Source organism: Cuculus canorus, chromosome 3 (assembly GCF_017976375.1).
Source record: "Cuculus canorus isolate bCucCan1 chromosome 3, bCucCan1.pri, whole genome shotgun sequence".
Taxonomy (NCBI): domain Eukaryota; kingdom Metazoa; phylum Chordata; class Aves; order Cuculiformes; family Cuculidae; genus Cuculus; species Cuculus canorus.
The window spans coordinates 69,018,882-69,045,411 of record NC_071403.1 but is presented as its reverse complement, the minus strand read 5'-3'; the positions used below and the strand labels follow the sequence as shown (position 1 = coordinate 69,045,411).

General features: G+C 40.2%; 1 protein-coding gene across 3 annotated transcripts in view; it reads right to left on the bottom strand.

Annotated features, from left to right (window-relative positions):
- Positions 1–26,530, bottom strand: part of MSRA (methionine sulfoxide reductase A) — a 308,591-nt gene that overhangs the window by 264,042 nt on the left and 18,019 nt on the right. Inside the window, exons 1-2 of one of the 3 annotated variants that reach the window (XM_054062227.1) lie at positions 21,135–22,078; positions 20,464–21,066 (exon numbers count right to left, since the gene is read on the bottom strand). The exons of the other annotated variants lie outside the window; for them this stretch is intronic. Coding sequence (XP_053918202.1) covers positions 20,464–20,560 — 97 coding nt within the window. The 5' untranslated portion in view covers positions 20,561–21,066; positions 21,135–22,078. Of the gene's footprint in view, positions 1–20,463; positions 21,067–21,134; positions 22,079–26,530 lie in introns of those variants that run through there. 3 annotated transcript variants of the gene reach the window in all.

The window sequence follows — 26,530 nt, the reverse complement described above, 5'->3', positions numbered from 1 at the left end:
TCACCCTCGTCCTATCCCTGCATTCTCTGACAAAGAGCCCCTTCACAGCTCTCCTGGAGCCCCTTTCAATACTGGAACACTGGTATAAGGTGCCCCCAGAGCCTCCTCTTCTCCAGGGTGAACAACCCCAACTCTTTCAGCCTGGTCTCAGATGGGAGGTGCTCCAGCCCTTGGATCATCTTTCCAGCCCTCCTCTGGACTCACTCCAACAGATCCATGTCCTTCCTGTGCTGAGGACCCCAGAACTGAATGCAGGGCTCCAGGTGAGGTCTCATGAGAACAGAGCAAACGGGTGGAATCCCCTTCCTTGCCCTTCTGGTCCCACTGCTTTGGATGCAGCCCAGGACATGTTTTGGCTTTCAGGGCTGCGAGCCTCCATTGCCAGCTCATGTTGAGCTTCTCATCCCCCAGTCCTTCTCCTCAGGGCTGCTATCATTCCATTCTCTGCCAAGCCTGTATTTATGCTTGGGATTGCCCTGACCCAGGTGCAGGACCTTGCATTTGGCCTTGTTGAATTTCATGAGGCTGAAGTTCAAGCAATGAAGTCTACACCCTCGGAGGTTTAGAGTACTCAGCTGGGCAAAGCTCCAACTTTGCAAGCAGCTATGCTTAGAGCAAGGAATTGAACTAGATGACATCCAAAAGTCCCACTTATTCTAGCTTCTTCTGTAAGAGTATGAAATAACAGCATTTCAGCTCTTCAGTGTTTGCTTCCAAATTTAAGCATGATAACAACAATAATAAACAGATAAAAATATAACATTTCAAAACTTAAAGCATTTCTGAATCTGGAGACATACAAGGTCCAACACAAAAAAAGCCCACAAGACTATGCCTGTACTTATTCTATTTAACAAATCAAGAATGGCTTCTGAAAGGTTGTTGAGGATCGCCATCGGTTTTGCTTTCGTTATCTTTTACCAACAAAAGAACTGGTTCCTTTAAGCACTGACTTAAACTTTGGGATCTCTTCATTGTAAGTCTCAGTCAGTAAATGAAGTTTCCATTGCAGATTTCTTCAGTTTCACAACAAACATGCTGTTAACTCGCTGTTCACTCTTACACTCCAACATTTACTGATGGTGGGTAAGAAAATTTATGTATTTGAACATGTGTCCACTCATACTGATGGATGTGATCTATCTAGACTTCTGTAAAGCCTTTGACATGGTCCCCCACAACATCCTTCTCTCTAAATTGGAGAGACATAGATTTTATGGGTGGACAGTAAGGTGGATAAGAAACTGGTTGGATGGTTGTATTCAAGGAGTAGCAGTCAATGGCTCAAAGTCCAAATGGAGATCTGTGACAAGTGGTGTCCCTCAGGGGTCTGTACTGGGACCGGTGCTGTTCAATATCTTTATCAATGGTATTGACAGCAAGATTGAGTGCACTCTCAGCAAGTCTGTGGATGACACCAAGCTGAGTGGTGTAGTTGCCACACCAGAAGGACAGGATGTCATCCAGAGAGACCTGGACAGACTGGAGAAGTGGGCCTCTGAGAACCTCATGAGGTTCAACGAGGCCAAGTGTAAGGTCCTGCACCCGGGTCAGGGCAATCCCCATTTTCAGTACAGGATGGGGGATGACGTGCTTGAGAGCAGCCCTGCAGAGAAGGACTTGGGGGTGCTGGTTGATGAGAAGCTCTACATGAGCCAGCAATGTGCGCTTGCCGCCCAGAAGGCCATCCGTATCCTGGGCCGCATTAAAAGAAGCGTGACCAGCAGGTCGAGGGAAGTGATCCTGCCCCTCTATTCTGCTCTTGTGAGACCTCAGCTGGAATACCATGTCCAGTTCTGGAATCCTCAAAGGATATGGAACTGTTGGAATGAGTCCAGAGGAGGGCTACAAAGACGACTGGAGGGCTGAAGCACCTTCTGTACGAGGACAAGCTGGGAGAGTTGGGCCCGTTCAGCCTGGAGAAGATAAGGCTCCAAGAAGACCTTATAGTGACCTTCCAGTACCTGAAGGGGGCCTACAGGAAAGCTGGAGAGGGGCTATTCATAAAGCCTTGAGGGAACAGGATCAGGGAGAATGGGTATAAACTGGAGAGGGGCAGATTTAGACTGCACATCAGGAAGATTTCTTCACTATGAGAGCGGTGAGACACTGGAACAGGTTGCCCAGGGAGGTTGCGGCTGCCCCATCCCTGGAGGTGTTCAAGGACAGGTTGAATGGGGCCCTGGGCTGCCTGATTTAGTGGGATGTCCCCACCCATGGCAGGGGGGTTGGAACTAGATGATCTTTAAGGTCCCTTCCAACCCTAACTATACTATGATACTATGATACTGAGTGAAGCGATCAGGCTGAGCCTTGTCTCACTGTGACAGGCTAGAACATGCTCTACAACCATCTCTTAGTCTCTCCCCTCCTGCTCTTGGTTCCTAATGCATAGGGTTAGTCTCATTTTTTTTTTTTTGTGTCAGACCTTGTATAAAGCAAAACAACTACTACAGGCTGAACTAAAGGTCAATTCAAAGCCTTGATCTCCCTCCAGCAGAAGAGCACAGAAGCAGTGCAACACATACTGGCAACCGTTTAGAATATTTGCCCAGCTTCCAGGGACTCCCTGGCCCAAAGGTGGGGCCTGTATTCAGTATCCCTCAGTGGGATTTTCTTCCATGATTTTGTCCAGTCACTTTTAGGAACTTTTACATTTCTAGTACATGTACACTGAGATTCACATCCTCTGTCCTTCACAACTTCAAAGAAAATATGTACTAGGTTGATTTTTAAAAATAATAAATAATAAATAATAAAAAATAAAAGCTTTAAAAGATTTTTTTTCCTTAATACTAATTTAGTGGGTGGCTTAATATAAAGAGGTGTAAGATCATTTTCCCTCCAGCAGTGATGTCATTTACACTCTTCAAAAACCTATTCTAGAAACCTGCTGTTGGAATTTCTCTCATTAATCGAGCTAAATAAGTCCCTGAAAGCCTTTGGTAAAACAGACACTAGATTACATTAATTAATCATTTAAATTTTCTTCTGATTTTTCCTCGACTGCCACAGGCAACCCTGCCTCTTCAAAGATAACTGCAATGCAAGAACAATAACTACAGTTCATAAGGGCAGCAAGAGATTTGAAGCAGGGGTACACAAGGTGAAAATTTAAGCCAATTTATTTGCATCATATATCCTACCAATTAAGTTGCTCAAAGTGAAGCTAAAACACACTTGTGTTCTGACTTCATTTGCACAAAACAATAAGAAACTAGGGGTGGGGGTGCAGAAATATATTTCATTTTTAAGGAATAACTCTCTTGAGTATATGTAGAGGGAAGACATTTATTAACCTGAATGTTCCAAATGCAGGTGATAGCCCATGAGGACTCCTCTTTTCTAAAATTAAATTGGCTCTTCATTGTAAATCTTTTCAACCAAACCCAGCCTTTCAGCTCTCTCAGTACACAGTGACTTCCTTCTGCTTCCCAAAAATCACCCTCCTACAGTCTATGCTTTTCCCTTTTAATTATATTCATAAGTAAATAATCTGTCTGATAGTTAAATGTTTGTCCATTATATTCTAAATTTAGTAAAAATTAAAATGCATATTACAAATTATTACATAATTATTACCCATGCAACATCTTAATACAACACTGTTCATCAGTATGCACTGATAATAAAAATTCTTCTGATGTTATAGGTGAAAGAAGGGAGATCTAGGTTAGATACTAGGAAGAATTCTTTTACGGTGTGGCTGGTGAGGCACTGGCACAGGCTGTCCAGAGAGGTAGGTGGTGGCTGCCCCATCCCTGGAGGTGTTCAAGGCCCAGTTGGATGAGGCTCTGAGCAACCTGATACAGTGGAAGGTGTCCCTGCCCATGACAGAGGGGTTGGAACTGGATAGCTGTTAAGGTCCCTTCCAAAACAAACCATTCTATATTCTATTATGCATAGGTAAAGTGAGAAAGAGTTACCTTTATATTATGCACTTTCGTTCATGATATTCAAGAATCAAAGACCAACAGCCAGCAGCACTGATCACTTAAATTCAAGAAGTGAAAAAATCTAATTTCTCCGTTGAGCACAACTGTTACCATTCCATACAAAGAACTACAGACTCTGGTAAACTGTGAGCATCCAAAGATTTAAGAACTTCAAGAAGTATCATGGTTTCCCTCAAAAATTAGATTGACCATCAGGCAACCACAATTCACTGTCACCATCAGGTGGTGAATTATCTACATGCCCAATCTCAAACAAAAGGCACCAGGGGGCTGCAGTGATTTGTCTCATTTATTTGCCTGTAGCACATATTTGTTACTGCATGCATTTATAAAAACTATACAATGCAGTTCATAGAATTTCACGTTGAAGCCTGCAGACTGCCTTACTGGGTGAGAAAGAGTAGCCCACCCCACCTGCATATGGCATGTCAAAAAAAAAAACAGCATCTCTTAGCATGTAAGGTCACTTAGCTGTCATGAACAGAAGCAGAAACTGTTTCCTAGACAAAAAAAAAAAAAAAAAACCACTAGAAATAGTGAAGCTGAGCACGAAAGGAAAGTGAGGAACATCCTATTTTAAGCAGACTTAAACAGGATGCAGGGTATGCACTGAGCCAGCAGTGGCCCAGGTGGCCAAGAAGGCCACCAGCATCCTGGTTTGGATCAGCCATGGTGTGGCCAGAAGGAATCATCCTCCTGCACTCAGCACTGGTGAGACCACACCTCGAATCCTGGGTTCAGTTTTGGGACCCTCACTCCTCAGAAAGACACTTAAGGGGCTGGAGTGCATCGAGAAAAGGGTAACAGAGCTGGGGAAGAGTCTGGAGCACAAGGGTTACGGGGAGTGGCTGAGGGACCTGGTGCATAATTTTTAAGAATATGATCCAGAATTTTCTTCAGCAGAGAAATTACAAATTCTGCTGTAAATCCTATATTGGACAGTGTCTATCAATCCGTATGCCTATTTGGCAATAATTACACACTGATTGTCCGTGTTGATTACCTGCCTTTCAGAAAATGTCATGCCAGCAACCACACATTCATGGCTGTGTCTAGCTTCTTGCTATTTCGGGTATTTCTGGGCTATTCCTCACTATTCCCAGAAAGTCTCAGGAAGTAGAAAAAGACTTATCAATTCTCTGGAAGAGCCCAACAAGGTCAATTAACAACAGGCAGAGCGATCAGTATATGGTGGAGTGCTGATAAGGACAATATCTTGATGGTGGAACTATGAGGCAGCAGCTCACATCCACAGTTCAAGCCTAAGGAGATCCCAACCTCCTTAAAATTCATTTGGGTGGTACTACTTAACTCACTTGCTAACATCTACTTACTGCTGACTTACATATTCCAGTATTGAAAATAAGCCAATATGTGCCCTAAAGTTGAGCAGACTGCCGTGGGGAGGCAGGGGATGCTCACCAGCACTTAAAAAGCTCTACTCCCCATTATCTCAGACTGAATTAATTCAGTGAAATTTAGGCACGCTGAAACTTCACTCAGAAGCTGTTCCCATGGAGGGCACTGCGATTCACATTCACTTAAAGAAAATAAATGTATAACATGCTTATACAGAAACTCCCAGAACAGAGATGAATGTTAGAGCACCACAAATCAGACAGAACTGAGCTTTTATTTGTGAATTCTCTGAACTCAAGGCAAAGCCATGAAGTAAAGGAAGAGGAATGCTGTAAAACAGAAAATACTCCGTGACTCATGATAGGCAAAGATTTATAATTAATCAACAACAGGAATGCAGCACTGTTTTACAAGGCAATAATCCAGCTCAATTCCCTAAGGTAAAGCCTAGGAGAATGAAGGCCGAGTAGTTTATTCAAACAAGGCAACTGGATTATTGCCCCATAAAACAGCATGGCACTGTGATTATTACCTTTGTGTTATATGCCCTTTTAAAATGGTTCTTTCCCATAAATGTTTAAAACCTAACAAGCAAAAAGATCAGGAGAGAAGAAGGGGACATGGCATAGGAAGTAACACTTTTAATATTTTCTTCTATTTTCCTGAAAATGTACCAAGTAAGAAATGTAAAAGAAATGGTTTCTATCAGGGTTAATATAAATAGCAGCAATAAATCCTATTAATAAGCAGCATACTAAGACTTTTCTGTCTCTCTTATTCTTCATATGTATGTTGCTTCCCTCCTCTGCTAGTGTCCTCCCTTTTTACTCTCCCAAATGCACAAGCAGCTTTCCTTCACCCAGAATTTTTCCTAACCCATTTAAATTTCCCATTCCACTTGGTAAAACACATTTCACCAAACCCAAAACAAGGCAAAGACTCAGATGTCTTGGAGGATCTTATTAGTAATAGCTCATCAAACCACATCCAGCCTTCATCACCTCCAAAGGAAGGGGACAAAGTATTTGCTTCGTTCATAGTAGCATAAATACATACTATTCAGTGAATAAGAACATGATCAAAACAAGAAAATTCAGCAGACTCCTAAATCATTTGTTTCTGATGTAATCCTTAGATGCACCACAGCTGCCCCACAAGTGCGACATCTACTCAAAGCACGGAATTCAAAAGAAAATAGCAAGAGGAACTTCTATAAATATTTCATCTCTAAAACCTCTTCTTTCTTCCCTTCTAAAAACTTTGTGATTCCTCTAGAAAAATTTCTTTATAAAGGCAAACAACCAAAATAAATATGATTTCAAACGATGTTGTTTTGAAAACATTAAATCGAATCCCACTGGGAAATTAAATGGAAATGTCATCTCTAATAATGGGAGAGAATGATTCATAGATAGAATATAACATTTTAAAATATGTTACCTATGTAATTAGAGGAGCCTGATTTTCCAAAGGATCAGTCTCCTACACCTTCCAATAAAATCAAAGGCTAAATACAGACATTGAAAGCCAGTTTCAACATACGCACTTAAAATATTTGGCCACGCTGCAGAAATTAGATCTGCAAAGCCCTGAAAACATGTGCCTGCTACCTAAGGCATGGAACTCGCTGGGTTCCAACTGCTTCATTGATGTCTTTTCAGAATAACTGCTGTCAGCAATGGCAAAATTACAGCTTGATTTCAAAATATTTGAACAACAAAATTTCTGTAATCAACTTTATAACCTTAAACATAAGCTGTCCATTTAAAAATATTGGGACTTAAGAATCTGCAATAGGTTGGCCAAAAAATCTTCAGATAAAGAATTACAGGAAAGGTGATGCTTCTGAGTCTGTGAAGGGGAGGAAAAGGTTTTAATTTCACTTATTGTCAAAAAGTAGAGTCCAGGTTTTGTGTAATACAGGCAGAAGGAAGCAAGAAGCTTCAAGTCCCAGGATGACTTGTGATGTGGCAAATTTATATTCAGCCAAAACAAGGATGTTACTCCAAGTCTTCCCAAACTGTGGCCCCCTCACAATCACAGGTTGTCACAGGTGATCTGCAGGGGATCCACAAAGCAAAACTCACTATTTCAAGGGTGGTGAGATCCTGGCCCAGGTTGCCCAGAGAAGTAGTGGGCTGCCCCATCCCTGGAGGTGTGCAAGGCCAGGTTTGAGGAGGCTTTGAGCAACCTGATCCAGTGAGAGGCGTCCCTGCCCATGGCAGGGGGTTGGAATTGGATGATTTTTAAGGTCTCTTCCAACCCAAACCACTCTACAATTCTACTATTCTATTTTCAAGTGTATCATCACCTCTGCAACTTGAACAAAGATGGTGTTTGTCCCAAGCACTCACAGAAATGAGGAAAAAATGTCTTTTGCATGATTTAACTGCTCAGAAAGGAACCAGGGGCTAAAATTTTTAAAATGCAACAAGTGCTCTTTCTCAGTGGACCCTGTCCTGCACAAGAAGCTGGCAAGAGCTTCTCCAACAAGGTTAAATTTCTGAGTTTCCTTTTCAGTGGATTGTAAGATCTGTGCAGGTTCTTGCTGGGGTGAAGCAAACTTGGACTGTACTAAGAAAACTAATGAGTGCATGAGTGCCGAGGATTATTTGGTATCACATTCACAGGAACGCTTTGCACCTGATCGCAGGAATAGAAGCTGCAAAACTATCTGCAGTGTATTAAGAACAGAATGTTTAATGACAAAAATTCTCAGTAAAAAGGAAAGCAAGAGAAATAATAACACAGATATTGAGGCTGCTAAATGAAGGTCTACTGACTTCAGTTGCAGGCTCAGTCTCAAAAAATGGCCTCAAATTGTGCCAGAGAGGTTTAGATTGAGTACTAGGAAAAATTTCTTTACTTGAAAGAGTGGTGAACCACTGGAACAGGCTGCACAGGGCAGTGGTGGTGTCTCCTTACCTGGAGATGTTCAAAAACATTTCCATCATTTTCCTTGGGTTTTTTTTCACTAGCTGATTATGTTAAAAATATTTTTTCATTTTAAAACTACATTTGGCTGCTGAATACCCAGAAGATTTGTTTCAATTAGCTCCTCATAAAGGAATCCACAAAGCAAACACAAGCCTGGCCACTCCAGGGCACAGTGCCACGACCCTTCATTACAAGACATGGTCAGCTGTAATGTTTTTTGGTTAATAACACATATTAATTCCTGCCAGTGGGAACGTGCCCAATCCCAGAGGATGAAACAACTGAGGGAAAATACCACATGAAAATTCACCGCTTCTAACATTCAACTCAGAAGCAGATGACATATGCAGTCAAGACCAGAGACTGTGATAATAATAAGCGAGCCATGCACAGAACATGCAGGTTTCACAGACAAAAAGAGACAACAGAAGAAGCACTTTCCTTTTCCTAAGCAAAAATTATTCATTATTGCTAGTAATTTCCAAAGAACATTTACCTGCTCAAGACTAGGAGAGCTAAAGAAAGCCCTGAGCCAGCAGTGTGCCTAGGTAGCCAAGAAGGCTAGCAACATCTTGGTTGGTATCAGCAGTAGTGTGGCCCGCAGGAGTAGGGAAGGCATTGCCCCCCTGTACTCGGTGCTGGTGAGGTTGCACCTCAAATCCTGCAATCAGTCTTGGGTCTCTGAGTACAAGAAAGACAATGAGGGGATGGAGTGTTTCCAGAGAATGGCAATGAAGCTAGGAAAGGGTCTGGAGCCCAGGGGTTATGGGAATGGCTGAGGGACCTGGGGTGAAAACAGTTGTAGCAAGGTGGGTGTTGATCTCCCAAGGAACAAACAATAGGATGAGAGGAAATGGCCTCAAGTTGTGCCAGGGGAAGTTCAATTGAATATAAGGAAAAAAATTTCTTTACTGAAAGACTGATGGAGCACTGGAAGAGGCTGCCCAGGAAAGTGGTGGAGTCATCATCCCTGGAGGTGTTCAAAAAGCATGTAGATGTGGCACTTAGGGACATGGTTTAGTAGGCACAGTGGTGCTGGCCTAACTGTTGGACTTAATGATCTAAGAGGTCTTTTCCAAACTTAATAATTCTATGATTCTATGATGTTATGATTGATAAACTCACTGTTGATTAGCACCTCAGTCATAATTCAACAATGCTGCAAGCAAATTTATTAGAAGACACTGCATTTCACTAGAAACTATTCCACCTGAGGCCCCAATTGCACTGTTTTATATAATAAAGAAATTTGCGTTAAAGTCCCTACCTCTGTCTGCTGACTATGAAGGAAAATGGGAGTAATGAGTCCTACATATCCACACTGCAGATATTGATCTTGGCCCAGTTCTCTCATGAGAGTCTAAATAGATTAATTCAAGTTAAAATCTAACTGTATAACAGCCAAGACTCCATGGAAATGAATTCTAGAAGTTGTTAACTGATTGTCCATAAAAATATTCTCCCTTTTCATCAAAACGCATTGGGCAGACAAACTGCGTCACTCTCAAAATTGCTGTCTGAGAAGTTATAAAGGCTGAAGAGAACTGACAAGATAGTTGGGCATTTACATTAGCATAAACACATCAAATATTCATTACAGCAGAGCACTCATTATGTCAGCATCTGTACTAAATAACAAGAAAAATGTTTCCCAACTATAAAAGTAAGCACCACAATAGCTTCCGCAACACAACAATTATAAAGAAGAGATAGCGAGACAACATTTCAGGGAATCACACTGCTCTCTCTGCTAAAACCGGTTCATTCAGTAGAAATAATTCAGCTTTTACCATCTCCCTTTCAGATGAATTTACACAGAAAAAGTGTTAAAACAGAAAAAAAAAGTAATTATATTGTACAGCGTGAATCCATATGAAAGGAAAAATATTACACTGGGGCAATGTGTCATATTTCAGTAGCACAATGTATCCTAAATGGAAGACTACACCAACACTATGGGTTTATGAGTTTATTGTAGAAAAAAAGAAAAAAAACAAATAAGAAATACAACAGACATCAGATAATTCCATTTATAAAAGGTTACTACACCAGGTGCACAAAAACAGAAAACAAGAACCATAAGTGTAACAGCATCAGAACGAAACATCACAAGTACTTAAAAAGCATCACAACTATGTATAACTAATAGAAAGGCAGACGCATTACACACATGGAGTTTCATGTCTTCTGAGGATCATAAACCTCTTATCTATCAATTATAAAGGTGGGTTCCCAACTTGCTACCAAGTGCCCATGCATTAGATCCTTGGATAGTGCCACAAATGGATACATAGGTCAGACCTATGGGATTACTTTTACAACGTTCTCGCTCACTAGAAAAAGCTATGGACAAAGCAATAAAAGTGCTGCCCTCTTTGTAACTGCAGATATGAGCCAGCATTGGTTTTATTTGCAACAGTGTCAGTTTTCTTTTAAAACAGCAAAGCACTTGCAGTAATGCACTGCCGCTGGCAGCACTTTGATAATGGCACTTGCCTATACCTCACTAACAAACTCGTCTCTGCTTTCTTATTCTGAAGCATCACAAATGTCCAGCTTCTAGACACCCTCTAAAGACAGATCCACTATCATCACTGGCTCTCTTCTGGAATTTCAGCTGGCTGGAGCCAAGAAGTGTGGCTTGCTGTGACTTTCACAACCAAAGATTAAGAGGCTGTTTCAGTCTCAGAACCACACACATCAGAGCACAGGGTACTGGGGAGACTCATGCAAAATAACATTATCTTGTATGACAGCAAATACAATACACAAGCAAATAAAACAAAAACAAATCAATAAATTAACATCATCCAGCTACCACCCTCACTATTCCACTCCCCAAACTGCAGATACCTGACATCATCTAGAACTCCAACTAAGGACAGAACAGTGCAACACGCTTCAACTAGGAACAGGATAAATATAAACTGATGGGCAAACACCATGCTGTGCTTTACAAATGGGAAAACCACCTAAACCACGCCTCCGATGTGACCGTAAACTTCTTGGGGAAGATTTTATCAGTGGATACTGCCTACTTCAGTGCGAAGCTTTCCATCCTATAATGTTCAATTCCAAGTATCTCTATCAATATAGTACAAACTATTAAGATTTTTCTGAACATGCTTCTCCTGAACATACACTTTTTGTGTCAGTCTGTCCTCTCCTCAAAGGCACTGCAGATATGTTAATCTGGGCTGGAATCCATATTACCAACATCACTCTCTGTGGAAAACAAAAAATCAAAACATCATATCACTGTTCTAACTATGTAGAAGTAAGGACTCCAGAGACTTCTTTGATTTTGCTTGTCTGTGTATTAGATTAACAAGCAAACTAGACTGTATTCCTATTCCTGTTCATAGGACTGGAAAAAAACCACAGCTATGGGGCATCCAAAACAAAACCCAGACAGAAGCCTTTCATCTCACATACACACTCTGACACTGTACATTCAGGGCTGTGCTGAGATGTAAAAGAGATGATGGCGTGCTCTGTAAAACCAACACAAAACCTATCCGTACTGAAACCCAAAGTTAGTGTTTTGCAGACAGGGAACTGAGACTAAACCCTTGCTATGTTTCAGGAATAAAGCAAGAACTGTTCAGTGCATTATCTAAGAAGATGGTCAAAGAAATAATCCAGTTTGATGTAATCTCAAAGACAACATTTTCTGTATGCTTCTTCTCTTATTCTTCTAATACGAATTTATACAGAAGATTAGATCAGTCATAGAACAATATATTATTAGCCCAAATAACAGCTTGCAAGTATGGAATCCCCACCTTTTGCAGCTGTCTAGACAGGCAACATGTGTACTACCCACATATCAGCAGAAATATGTGATTCTATATCCTTAGATGGAGGCAATCCATGGTATAGAACAGAGGAAACCTACTGACTAAAGATAAATCAGATCTGCCTTCAGATACGCCATGCCACCCACGTTGCTCTTCAGGAGGAACTACATCCTGAAGCATTTAAAACATCAGGGAACCCAGTTCACTTTTTTAACTGCTTGTGACAGGCCCGCTCTGTCTTATATAAGGGTAACATAATCCTAAAAAGCTTCTGTGTATTAAGTCAAGAGTTCACTACCAGCTTCTTTAAGGACCTGCATGGTATCTATATATCATCTCACTGCATTTTAGTGAAGTTAAAAAAAACCTTTCTTCAGATCTTCTGATTTCCTTTCAAATTTCATAAATGTATTACTAGAGAGAAAGTCCTAGAATCATAGAATGGTTTGGGCTGCAAGGAACCTTAAATATCATCAATTTCCAACCCCCCCTGCCATGGGCAGGGACGCCTTCTGCTGGATTAGGTTGCTCAAAGCCCCATCTAACCTGGCCTTGAACAACCCCAGGCATCCACAACTTGTCTGAGCATTCCTCCTGGGAATCTGATTGCCTCCTAAGTTGTGGAACTTTTTATAAGCATCATATAATTGGTGAAACACTGGCACAGGTTGCCCAGGGAGGCAATGGAGACCCCATCCCTGCAAATGATCAAAGGTATGTTGGATGGGGGTCTGAGCAACCTGATCTGGTTAAAGATGTCCCTGCTCCTGCAGAGGAGTTGGACTGGATGACCTGTAAAGGTCCCTTCCAACTCAAAGCATTCTATGATTTTATGATTCTGTGATCTTCCTGAAGTGTCTGAAATATTTATCTGTCACAACTGACTATGTTACAACAATATACATCTGTGGAAAGAGTGAACTCTAAAGTCTCCACAAGTGTTCCATCCAGTCTCATCATAAATAAAGAATAAGGTGACATCCATTTTGTGACTATGTTCTAATTTCTCTCTAATCAATATGTTTCATTAGCAAGTTGTTAGAACACACAGGGCAGACAGTGTTGTACAAACACTGTCTACTTCACCTTGGAGAAGAAGAGAATGAGGGGAGACCTCATGGCAGTCTACAGCTTCCTCACAAGAAGGAGGAGCCGGCACTGATCTGTCGACCAATGATAAGACCCAAGGGAATGGAAGGAAAATGTGCCAGGGGAAGTTTAGGTTGAATACTAGGAAAAGGTTTTTCACTCAGAGGGTGCTGGAGCAATGGAACAAGCTCTCCAGGGAAGTAGTCACAGTGCAAGCCTGACAATATTCAAGCAACATTTGGACAATGCCCTCGGACACAGGGTTTGAATGTTGGGGTTGTCCTCTGCAGAGACAGGAGTTAGGGTTAATGATCCCAGGGCTACAAAGATGATCGGAGGGCTGGAGCACCTTTCCTACAAGGACAGGCTGAGAGAGTTGGGCTTGTTCAGCCTGGAGAAGACAAGGCTCCAAGAAGATCTTATAGCAACCTTCCAGTACCTGAAGGGGGCCTACAGGAAAGCTGGAGAGAGGCTATTCATAAAGCCTTGTGGGGATAGAACCAGGGGGAACGGGTATAAACTGGAGAGGGGCAGATTTAGACTGCACATCAGGAAGAATTTCTTCAGTATGAGAGTGGTGAGGCACTGGCACAGGTTGCCCAGGGAGGTTGTGGCTGCCCCACCCCTGGAGGTGTTCAAGGCCAGGTTGGATGGGGCCTTCGGCAGCCTGATTTAGTGGGATGTCCCTGCCCATGGCAGGGGGGTTGGAACTAGATGATCTTTAAGGTCCCTTTCAACCCAAAGTATTCTATGATTCTATGATTCTATCCTTGTGAGTCCCTTCCAACTGAGAACATTCTATGACTCTACTTTCTGTTTTTAAAAACCTAACAGTTTATACTACAAAGGTTGCAGCTTCAGACAAACCAAGAGTTTTATACAGGCTGAAGAGGTCAGCAGCAATAAGAACTTAGGAGAAAAGATGACACCAAGACAGTCATCAGTTCCAGCCAGATAATTTCCCTAAGCAAATCAGCAGTCACACTGATAAGAAATGGTCAGATCTTGCTGTTCAGAATCCAGCTTACCAAAGCAGAGAGAAAAATAATACCTCCTGGTATCTAACTAATGCCAAAAATTGTACAAAATATGTTTCCTACCACATCCAGAAAGCACACCCTTCACCCAGTTAGAACCTTTGTTCTAGGAAGCAGTCACAGCCCTGGTTGAACCAAAACAGTTGGGGGAATCAGAGTCCACGATTCTTCTGCAACACTGTGCTATTCTGTAAAGTCTTTAACACAGTTCCCCAGAACATGCTTCTCTCTAAATGGGAGAGAGATGGATTTGATGGGTGGACTGTTTGGTGGATATGGAATTGGGTGGCTGGCTGCATTCAGAGAGTAGTGGTCAATGGCTGGATGTCCAGATGGAGATCCACGACAAGTGGTGTCCCTCAGGGGTCCGTACTGAGATTAGTGCTGTTTAATATTTTCCAGCTCTGGAATCCCCAACATATGGTATATGGATATGGTACTGTTGGAATGAGTTCAGAGGACCAGAGGTGTTCAAGGCCAGGTTGGATGGGGCCTTGAGCAGCCTGGTCTAGTGGGAGGTGTCCCTGCTCATGGCAGATGGTTGGAAATGGATAGGCTTTCAGGACCCTTCCAACCCAAACCGTTTTATGATTCTATGATTCTGTAATATTTCTTCATTTTCCCGTGCCACAAGGATCCTAATCTATGCACATGTACGTTTCAAGCCCTATTTTATTTTTGTGTTCTCACACACTACACCATGAAGTGCCCTGGAACCACAAATATCTCTGGCGGGTTGCAAAGAACAGCTTCAGAATACAAAGGTCCTAAAATAAGCCCAGTGAACTCAAACGCCCTTTATCTACCTTTTGAGATTCCTGAAAGACAAGAGCAAACTTAAACCTTAACTCTTCATGTGGAATAGGCAGTAGCAGGGTACCTCAGTAACCCTGCATCCCTCACTCAGAAAGAAATTGCTTTCTGAAAAAGGACTTGTTCAGTGTTGACTCTCCAAGAAACAGGGAAGAATGGAGACATAGCAGAATAAGGTAAAGCAATTAAAATAAACTAAATCTGTCATCTTGGAAATGAACATTTTAGGGATTAGAGAAAATGAGACAGGTTCATGAGAGAAAGAAAAAAGACCTGGAGATATGCAAGTGAATGTACCGCTCCGAACAATAAATCTTAGCACGCTAGTGTTAAGATGCCAAGATTTAATACTACAAGGACATGTCACAAGGCATCCAGATCCTGCACTCACAAGTTTCTTTGTCATTACTCAGGAGACAGATTATTCGTAGGGCCTCTGTCCTTTGCATGACATAATCTGACTTTGGGAATCAAATACTTGATAGAAAAAACATCTCTGCAGAATGTCTCTAGTCTTCATCAGTTAAATGATAAAAAAGAATGCATTTCCAAATGTCCAGTATCTTTTCTGATGCCCCCACCTGGCTGCAGCTGTAACTCCAAAAGACTCCAGTTCTCCTGTATACCCTGTCTCCTGCCAGCATCATGAAGATACCTCAGACAACTTCAAATCGCTGAAATGGTACTTATATACTGCATTTCAGCACCTAAACTCCCCATGTGTTCCCAGAGAATATATTCTACGTCCTTAAAAAGCTGTTTTCCTATCCACCACTGTCAGAAGAAAAATGAAGATGGCATCAATATGAACCTCTAGTGAGCAGCTGTTTTATGGTTCATGAAAAGAAAACTCATAAGCTCTTCAAACAACTACTGGGCATAGATTACCCTCTCATATAGACCTGGGAAAACTACTTTGTATATGAATAACTAGAGAAAAAAATCAAATTAATTTATTCCAAGATAGTTAGGAATATGGAAAACATAAGCGTCACCAAGCACCTTCAAGGATATAGAATAATAGAACGGTTTGTGTTGGAAGGGATCTTAAAGATCATCCAGTTCCAACACCCCTGTGTGGGCAGGGACATCTTCCAGTGAATCAGGTTGCTCAAAGCCCCATCCAATCTGGAGACCTTTTACTTTCACTGAAAAAATACAGAAGGGAACTGAATTTTTATTAGGAGGTGGCAAAGGCAGAAGTCACTCTCCAATTTAAAACACTAAACAAGATTCAAGTGTCTTTGTCCTCACAATGTTTAAAACCAGAGCAGACAAAGAAGAGAAGTTAACCTTTGTTTATTATGACAACAAAACAAAGCCAGCTAAAGGATATTACAGCCTTGTCCTGCTTGATCCTGGTAAACTTACAAAAAAAAAAAAAATTGGTGATTTAACAAATGTAAAGAAGGGACAATAATGGGAATTTCTTGCAAGACCTATAATTCATCCACTTGTAATGAAAACAACATTCAAATCTGGTCATATTTCAATCCCACCTTCTCCATGACTTAGATGAGAAACTGCACAGTGGCCAATTCATTTGTGTTACTTTTTCTACATAAACACCATCTTTATAAACATGAGAGGATGTGGCATACTCAAGACCAGGTGAAGACGGCTAGAGCTTTCAATTACAGTAAGTGGGTGGTCCCTGTCTGTCCCAGGGAAGAAACACACAGTTTAAACTTCCCTAGCATCAGCCAAATATGGAAAAAATGCTATAGTGACTCAGGGACACAGATGTCTACTGGCTCTAACTTACAGGAAAACAACTGGAAAAACACAGATGTCCATAATCTACATGAACTTCCAGAAGGTTATCATAATCTATCTGTCGTAATCCACCATGGATTATTCCTTACCTATAAAATAAATGTGAATATAGAATCATATTATCATAGAATCATTTGGTTGGAAAAGACCTTTGAGATTATCAAGTCCAACTGCACCTGTCCACTAAAAAAACATATCCCTGAGCACTTCATCTAGCCATCTTTTAAATATCTCCAGGGATGGTGACTCTATCACTTCCCTGGGTAGCCTCTGCCAGTGCCCAATAACCTTTTCAGTGAAGAAATTTTTCCTATTTAATCTGAACCTGCCCTGGCACAACATGAGGCCATTTCCTATCATCCTGTCACTTGTCACTTGGGAGAAAACACCCACACCCACCTCTCTACAACCTCTTTTCAGGCAGTTGTAGACAGTGATAAGGTCTCCCTTCAGCCTCTGTTTCTCCAGGTTAAACAACTCCAGTACTCTCTGCTACTCTTCATAAGACTTGTTCAACTCCTTCACCAGCTTCATTACTCTTCTCTGGATGCACTCCAGGACCTCAATGTTTATCTTGTAGTGAGGGGCCCAAAACTGAACACAGGAGTCAATGTGTGGCCTTACCAATGCTGAGTGCAGGGGTAGAATCACTTCCCTGGACCTGCCAGCCACACTGTTTCTGATACAGGCCAAGATGCCATTGGCCTTCTTGGCCACGTGGGCCACTGCTGGCTCATAGCAAACAATACGGTTATCTTAAGACAACTAAAAATACTACAAATTAATATTCTTATCTCCTTATCATTTGTTGTCCTATTTTCTCAATCTTGAAATTGAATAAAGCAAATACTGCACTGTAACAGAGTACAACCCCATATAAGTAATCACTTCCATTTTGCATTTTAAAACTTTCTTTTTGTAAATCATCTCATTAAGAATTTGATTGATGTTCCTCAAATTTAAACAACTAAATGTCAGGTATCCTGCCCTAATCCAGCCGCCCTGGATTACCTTCATGGTCAATAAAGAGAGTGAGTCACAGGATCCAATGCGACAGCCATCTAAATCACCTTCTAAAGGTGTTTATTTCTCCACAATGATCACAAAAGTTACTTAGCTGACTTGCATGCAGTTTTAACAGTTATGCTGGACAAATACTAACAATCTTGCTTAAAATTTCTATTGCAGAGATAAAGATTGTGGCCTGTACCTGCAGTTGGAATAAAAGAGTGAAATTCCACCAAAGTCAATCCCGCTATGCCAACCTGCAGCGTTAACCATCATGTGCACAAATAGAACCAGACAAATTATTTTAACCAAAACGAAGAAAAGGTCTGTGTCAGTTTTCATGAACAAGAGGAGAAGAAATTTATGATAAACAATGATGTTATAGCTGATAAGAAAGAATGGAATACTACTTCTTCCTTTAATTTTTCACCTTTGACTAGTTTGGACTTACAAATAAAAATATTAGGAATGCACTTATGGTTTTATACACCTCGTTGTGCACTGGAGCAAGATCTGAAGAAACGTGCTACAGTTACATACAATAACGAAAATGATGACACCCGTGCCAAGAAAAAGTTGCTAATCAGAGAGAAAACATCTCACCACGTAGTGGTAAATGGTAAATGGCTGGTAAATGGTAAACAGAAAGACCCCTAACACAGTTTTTCAAAAACAACACTGGATACAGAAGATGAGGTTACCTCATCAGTGGCAGAATCCAGAGTTCTACCATGTATAGCATACCAAGGTAATCTTCAGCATTTTCCCTGGATATTGGCATGCAAAATCTGCCTAGACTGTATTTTAATGTTCACAGTATTGTCCTACAGCCATATTTAGGAAAAATCCATAGTCACACTGAGAACTGCTTATCTCTTCCTTGTCCAATGAACTTATTGCTTCACAATAAGCGCTCATTCAACCTTTGTACATATCTGTTAAAAATGGTTTACACATATAAATATAAAAGGCACAAACTAAGCCATTACAGCCCAATTTTCATCTCAATCTACATTGATACTGCCAAAAACAGAAGAGTAAACCTCAGTTTATGTATTATTAATACATACAAGTGAGATCAGACACAGGCCCATTACAGTATCAAACGCAACACTCTTATGTGAAATAACATTATGTCTCTGTAGTTTAATAAGAAAAATCAATTTAAACCGTAAAAACTAATCCTCACCTGCACATTGAAATACACCACTTTAAGGAATGGTACAATCCAACAGAAAATATGTATTAATGATTCATGAAGAATTAAACACAAATTGCCCATTTATGAAGTTATTGAACATCACCAATAACTCAGAATCATAAAGGAATGGTGATAATGAATAATCTGATTAAAGTATGCAGAAATCTCCAAATTATTATGCAGGTTGTAACTAAAATACATAAATACGACAAACCACACCAAATAACACTTACAATTTGCATTTTCACACAATCCAATCAACATTCGGGAACCAAACATTTGAGCCACACAATTCAAATTTTGATTTTAACTTGCCAAGTTGGGATATTTTCCAAAAATAAGCACTTAGGTGAACTCTTAAAAGCGATGCATTTAGCAAAATGAAAAAAAAAAAAACTTTTTCTGTGAAGGCCAGAAGAAATATGAAAATCTACTGACTTGAAATTTCAAAGATAAATAATATTTGCAAAATTATAGTAACTGCTTTGAAGATAACTTCAGTGTCAATATATGTTAAAATATTTGCATAAATATTTCTATCTGTAAATGTACTGCAAGGAGCCACATGTTGATCATGTTTAAAACCTGAGAAACCATTTACGAAACTATATAGGCACTCAGGAGAGAAATATGGTTATTCTGACATTCAGAGCTTGTTTTCACCTAGAGGCACCATGATAAATGTTTTCCATTGTTTTCTGATATTTAACAGGGACACCCATGAAAAGTTTGTTTTGAAATGCCGTGGTTAAAGAAAATAGCCTGTGCTGTGAGACTGTACGGCATTTCTAACGAATACAGGGCGTTCATTCAGAAGATGCACAGAGACAGACAAACTTACTACACTGTTGTGACTGCAAACTTACACCCATCACCTCCCTCTGTCTCCGGTCACACCACATGTTAATGCCTGTACAGTACTGAACAACATACCAGCTAACTACACAGAACACAACTGAACTCTTTCCTTCAAATGTCTCCTTTCCACTGGGTATCAATTTGTAATCTGTTGCAGGATTCCTATTTTAACACATAGCTGGTGAATGTAATTTTTAATGATTTAGAAAGGTAGAGTTGCTATTTTTGTAATATCATCTTCAAAAATCACTAACAAACCATACTAAAATCTTAGCACATCAATGGGAATCACAACAGCATCATACCCACTACGTAACTACAGCATCTTTCGAAAGGTTCACTGATATAGTAAAAATCTGACCTATTTTGCTACAAAACCAATTTAATATTAAGTAACCCAAGTTCTTTTACAGAATAAAAAAGGCCAGTTATTTCTCAGTCTAGCAATCAAAATGCCATGATGTACAGTTAAAATAAAAACACACCTCTGTTTAAGTGCTTTTCATTAATATTGTTTGTTACTTTCCTTCAGCATGGAAGGATTAGGGATATTTATTTCTACAGCATGCCAGAAATTACATGTCTTACAGGCTGAACAATCTGTTCTTTAAGGATAGTATAATACTTACTATAAGTGAAGGCGATCCATAAAAATCTATGCTTTACAGTTACTCTCTGAAATAATGATGCTGATACTGTCACAGCAGAAGCATAATCCAACCACATCCAGGCCTAATAGGCAGCATGATCGTATTTGTTCCTATGAAAGCAGAAATAAGGTACCTGTCTCACTGAAAATCCAGACACCCTTGGAGAAAACAAACAATGGATTTTTAGGTCCTTAATTTTATTGAAATCATAAGACATCCACGCTTCAGTCGGTACAGGTTTTTTTAATCCACATCTGAGAAAAGAGCAGGTTTTTTTCACAATTTACAGCAAACAGGTACTGTAACTACAAATAGAAGTTTCTAAATCCAGTGTCATCAGTTCAAATCCAGCTCTGTCATCTTCAAACCTTCCTCGTTTGGCAGAATTCCGTATTTTCCCATGCCTTATTTTCTCCAAAAGTAGAAAATTTAGCAATTTCATATGCTTTCTAGTGAGATGCAATGGAAGAAATGTTTTAGAGCAGAAGCAAGATAATCATGTCTCATTTCTTGTTTTGCCCTTCAGGCGTAGTCGGGGTGTCTTCGGCTTGCCCTGCTGGTCTTCAGTGTTGTCACTAATAGCTGAGAGATAGAGCTAGGACAGCATGAAGCAGCAAAAATAAAGATTGTTGCTTTAAGAACATACTTACTTTTATGGTAAGATGCCACAACTTTCTACTATTACTCCATTGCTGGGTCAGATGAAATCTTTAAGCAGGTTCCATTAAAAGTTCATATCTGTATCACATATGAGCGAAACGCTGAAATTCCCATTTAGAACATACTTCGAAGGAGGTCAGGTTTGGTTTTAAAGCATATTCATGTCGATGAAAACTTTTTCGTTGTTGCAAAAAATGAAAATTCTCCTTTTTATTTAGGTATTCCCTCTGTAATCTTCCAAGTTACTCGGCTCCCTTACAGTTTAATTAGACATACCAAAAAAAAAAGCAAATATCGTATTTCCCACATGTATAAACTGACATTGTGGAGGCTTCATTAAAAAGTCTTTTATTTCTCTTATCACTGGTAACTGAACGCCATTTAATGTACCACCACTTTCAAACAACCCAAGAGACTTAAAAAGCTATCTAAGTTTGAAAACCAAGAAAGTTGTGAGTTTTTCTGTACCCCAGGACGGTTTTCTTTCCTGAAGCTCAAGCCGAGAAAGCAGACAAAAGAAGCTGATTTGACTGAGCCGTGCCAAGTCTTGCCTTTTTTTCTTTCCTCGTCTCTCTCGCTCGCTCTCTCTCTCGCTCGCTCGCTCCCAGCATGGCAACCTTCCCGAGCAGTCTTGGCGGAGCTCCAGCCTGTGCCAGTCTGTCTGAGTTCTTGTTTTCCAAAAGATGCTCTTTGCGAATCAATTAATATATTTAAAAACAGGAAGCTGTGGGTCAGTAACCAAATCTTGGCACCAACAACCACTTCTTCTGCCAAATCGGCTTATAGATTTCATGGTTTCCTACCTTTTACAATGGATATAACGTTTTTGCTCACCGATCGTGGAGCACTGGAAGCCACTCACTGTTCACAGTGATAAGAAATCTGTTCTCTAAAAATGTCCGCATGCGACACATGAACAACCTGCAGTAAATCAAGATTCTTTTGAAGGCGGGCGTATGTGCAATTTTAATAAGCACCAAATACTCCTTAAAATAATATGTTTTCCTTCTCTCCTCCCAAGAATCGCGGGAAGATGCCAGGAGCAGGAGACGTATAGATTTGAATTAAGATCATATTTGAATATCGTGCACATTTTAAATTTCTAAATTCCAGCTTGAAAATCACTAGCTCTTATCAATTCCACCATTATTAAAAATAAGCTGAAAATTAATACTAACTCTGACCCCAGCTCATATACAAAAAATGTTCAGCGATCTCCACACATCCATAGATACCAATGATGTCATCCATTAATTCAAAAGCACAAGTCCTGGTTGTGGCATTCACAGGAAAAACAGCTCAGCATTAACAGTTAACTTTAGTGAAAATGTTTTTGATATGCTGCAAGACTTTAAGGACAGAAAATTATACGTGGGACTTCATTCAGGAGATTCTAAATGACAGGAATTCATATGAGGAGAATTAGAGGAATAAACTTTCTTTCATCTTCAAGCTATTTGCCAAGGCAAAATGCCAAATTTTTAAAACATATGCATTACCTTAATGAGCGAAATAGATTATCCAGGGGAAGAAAACTTCCCTAAGTGTATAATTTTATAAGCTTATAGTTACTGCTGGTTTTTTTGATAAGAGATCTAAAATAGAGTCCCACATGTTTTCAGGCTAAGTTTTGTGGGCCTTAGTGACACAACCTTCCCAAAGGCTTGATTGAGGGATAAAGTTGGCTGAATAAGGAGACAAAACATTTTTGCTCACTCTAGCATGCTTTGTTTCTCAGGCTAAGCAAGCCGTGGAGTTTTTAAAGTGTTACTTTAAGGTCCATGTTTGTCAAAGGTCTCTGGAGAGCAGACTAATGCCCAACAAGACAGCCAGGTGCGACTGTCCAGCAAACTGCAAGTCATACAATCATAGAGTCATGGAACGGTGTGAGTTAGAAAGGACCTTAAAGCACATCCAGTTCCAACCCCCTGCCATGGGCAGGGACACCTCCCACTGGATCAGGTTGCTCAAAGCCCCATTCAACCTGGCCTTGAACACCTCCAAGGACGGGGCAGCCACCACTTCTCTGGGCAACCTGGGCCAGGGCCTCACCACCTTCACAGCAAAACATTTCTTCCTAAGATCACATCTAAATCTCCCCTCTTTCAGATTAACACGATTACCCTTCAGTCATTCCATTCCTTTCTGTCCTGCCCCATCTTTCCATAAGATACACATCTGGGAAATCCCGAGCATTCTGTTCCTGAATCAATATTTCTTCCTAGTATATACATCCACAAATTTTGTCTCCCTTGCTCTCTCCACCCATTTGTTTAGCCTACAACAGGAGCTCTCCAGACTTCACACCAGGGTTATGACTCCATGTAATATAGTGGGAGCTCATGCACTCAGGGCGCACTGGCACACCTGTATGCAGATTATCTAAGTTTCAGGTCTGAAACCAGTACTAAATCCCACAGCACAGCTATTTAGCCAAGCAGAAAACACCCATCAGCCTTCAAATACCTAAAAAGCTGGTACTAAAAGGGAGAATATAAATTATTCTATGCAACTACATTGAACAGGACAAGAAATCAAGCAAGTTAAACCAAAACAATAAAGACCTATCCTAAGTCTTAACAAAAAACTTTCTAAAGATAACAACTGCTTTGTCCTGCAAGAGATTGTGTAAACTTAACTACTACATTTTTTAAAAAAATACATTAATTATCTGACCTTCAGACAAGTGGATAAACTCAACATCCTCCCAAGGTTCCTCTTGCCCTGTTCCCAGTGACCGTAACAGACCTACCCATGTTTCTCCCAATAGTCTCCCAACTCCAGAAGAAACATCATTAACTTTAAAATCACATTTTTGCCTCAAAATTATCACACATCCTATCATTTCAATTAGCACCCAGCATCATCATGACAGGCCAGCCTGGGAAAAAAAAATGCACCTCTGTATAATTTTTCTATTTCATTTCTTTGTGCACTTGACAGGAAACTCTAATGTCAGTTTTCCTTTCCAGAAAGACCATCAGACATCAACATGGGAACAAAAAGATGCCCTAGAAATTGCTGTCAGTGGAATTACCTCTGAAAGGCTACATGACTTCAGCAGCTGCTTTTAGAAACTCATCTTTTAATTAATTTTCCTCCCAAAACTGTATGCATTGACAACAGAGTATTTCAGCTATATTCCAAAACTATATATGATTCCAACAGAGAAGAGCAATTTTTAACTATTCCTTCATTACCCTTACTGAAAGTAAGGCAGGAAAAACAAATATACTCCCTAGCAGCCAAACACTTTCCTGAAAGACAAGCCTTGCTAATAGGATGGAGATCCTTATTTTACCTCTCAGCATACACGGCACCAAATACAGTGGATCTCATTTGTAGAAATGAGTACCCTCTTCTCATCTTAAAGCATTTTTTTTTCCAAATGTGCAGTTTACTGTAGCTCTCCTAATTCCCTCTCTCTTCTCTTAAATACCCGGTAATTGCAGTTCTCCTTCACTCCACTGAAATCGCTTACACCACCCTCAGCGACACCTTCCAAGACGCCTCTTCCTCCAATTTGAGCTGTCAAAATCTTTCCATGCAACCAATTTCTCCTCCTTTCCATAAATAAGTTTCCAGCCCAGATCAATCTAGCATTTCACTTAACCCAATATCCTCCAGATTGGAAGGAAATACAAAACTTTCTTCACATATTGTGTTTAAGGATGTTTTTCCATGTTCTGTTTTTCACCTTCCTCCCCCACTAGCTTCTCCAATTTGCTTTTCTCCTTGTCATCATCTGGATCTCCCACAGTTCTGATGTCAGTCCTTTTGTCTTTCCTTCTTGCACCAAGACTGTGGCCTTTTCCATGGGAGGCTGCAATAGCCCAGTACTCAAATCCCCAGTAACCTGACCCTCTCTCACGACATTAGGCTCTATATCTGTAACTCGAGAAAGCACTTTTTGACTCTTTCACATTTTCCTATTGAACACTCTCTCCAGCCACCCTCCTGGTGTTTCTTTGCTGTTATTCTCTGCCACTGCATAAAATACAGCAAGTTGAATTCCTCATCTTTCTCTCCAGGTATTCTCCTATCCATCTTCAGTCCAAATGAGACCATCCTCCTCGCTGGCCCGTTTGCCATCACAGAACACCACAGAAGTCTCTCCTTCAACACTGTCTACACTCTATGCTCAAAGAAAAATCCACAAATTTCTTCTTTCTCAATATCTTTGACATCACTTTGATCTTCCTTTTATGAATTAGGAAAAAAAAATATTTAGCTGTGCCTTGGTCATCACTCAATTCAAATTCTTTTTTCCATCTTTTACGTATTTCACCTTGATGCCCCTACAATTTGTTCATTTAAAATTCTCCAGACAAAAGCCTCCTGATGTCTTCTTATTCTGCCTTTTCTCAAAATCTTTTCACCTCACTCAAATGCACCTGTATCTCACAAGAATAGTAGACCTGGATACCTGTCAATAACCATGATTTCCCACTTCACAAGCGGAAAACATAGGAACAGAAGAAGTAACTCATTCATTTAAGCCATTATATTTGGAATCGAACACAGACAATCGAACACAAGACTGAAGACTGGCTCCCCTTCCACGCATAACTGCAGCTTATTTTCTTCACTTGCAGGGAAGGAAAATCTACAATGCAAGTTTTGCAAGAAGAATTAACATGAGAGAATGATGTAGAAAACACACGTACAGGCCTACAGTTGCTCATGAAAAACAGTAAATGCATGCCTAAATACAGATCATATAAACTACAAATGTTACAAAGTTTGCACACCTAAAGGGCCTTTATTCATTGGAAAACTCATCAAGATGCTTTAACCCCAAATAGCTACTTCTAAAACTTTAATGTCAAGTATACTTCCCATTTCCCTTCTTGTTTTCCTTGACAGAACACAAAAATGCTACAGATCAATGAAAGATGTGTAACACTTCATCCTGACTACCTGATATTTGTTCAATATCAGAATATTGTTCAATAGCACCGTGCACATGATCGTCCCCAAAGCATCTAATTCTTAAGAATAAACACATTCTTGACACAGCACATGTGTCATCTCAGGGCTAACTCTATGAGCTTTTCTACTATCACACTCCTGTTACTATGTTTGGGCATTTCCATTAGAAACAGGTGAAGCCAATCCTACTGAGAACAAGCCAGAGGTTTTTTTAGGAGTCAAATTTTCAGCCAGATGCTTTATTGATTTATTATTTAAGAGTGAAAGTATATTACATGACACCAAAAAAAAAAAAAAAAAAAAAAAAAAGTCTACATTTACCTGGGCTGTTCTTATAGAAAGATGATGACAATGTATTCCTAGAATTGTAGAATCAGAATGGTTTGGGTTGGAAGGGACCTTAAAGATCATCCAAAGACACACTCCACTATATCTGACTGCTGCCTAATGACGC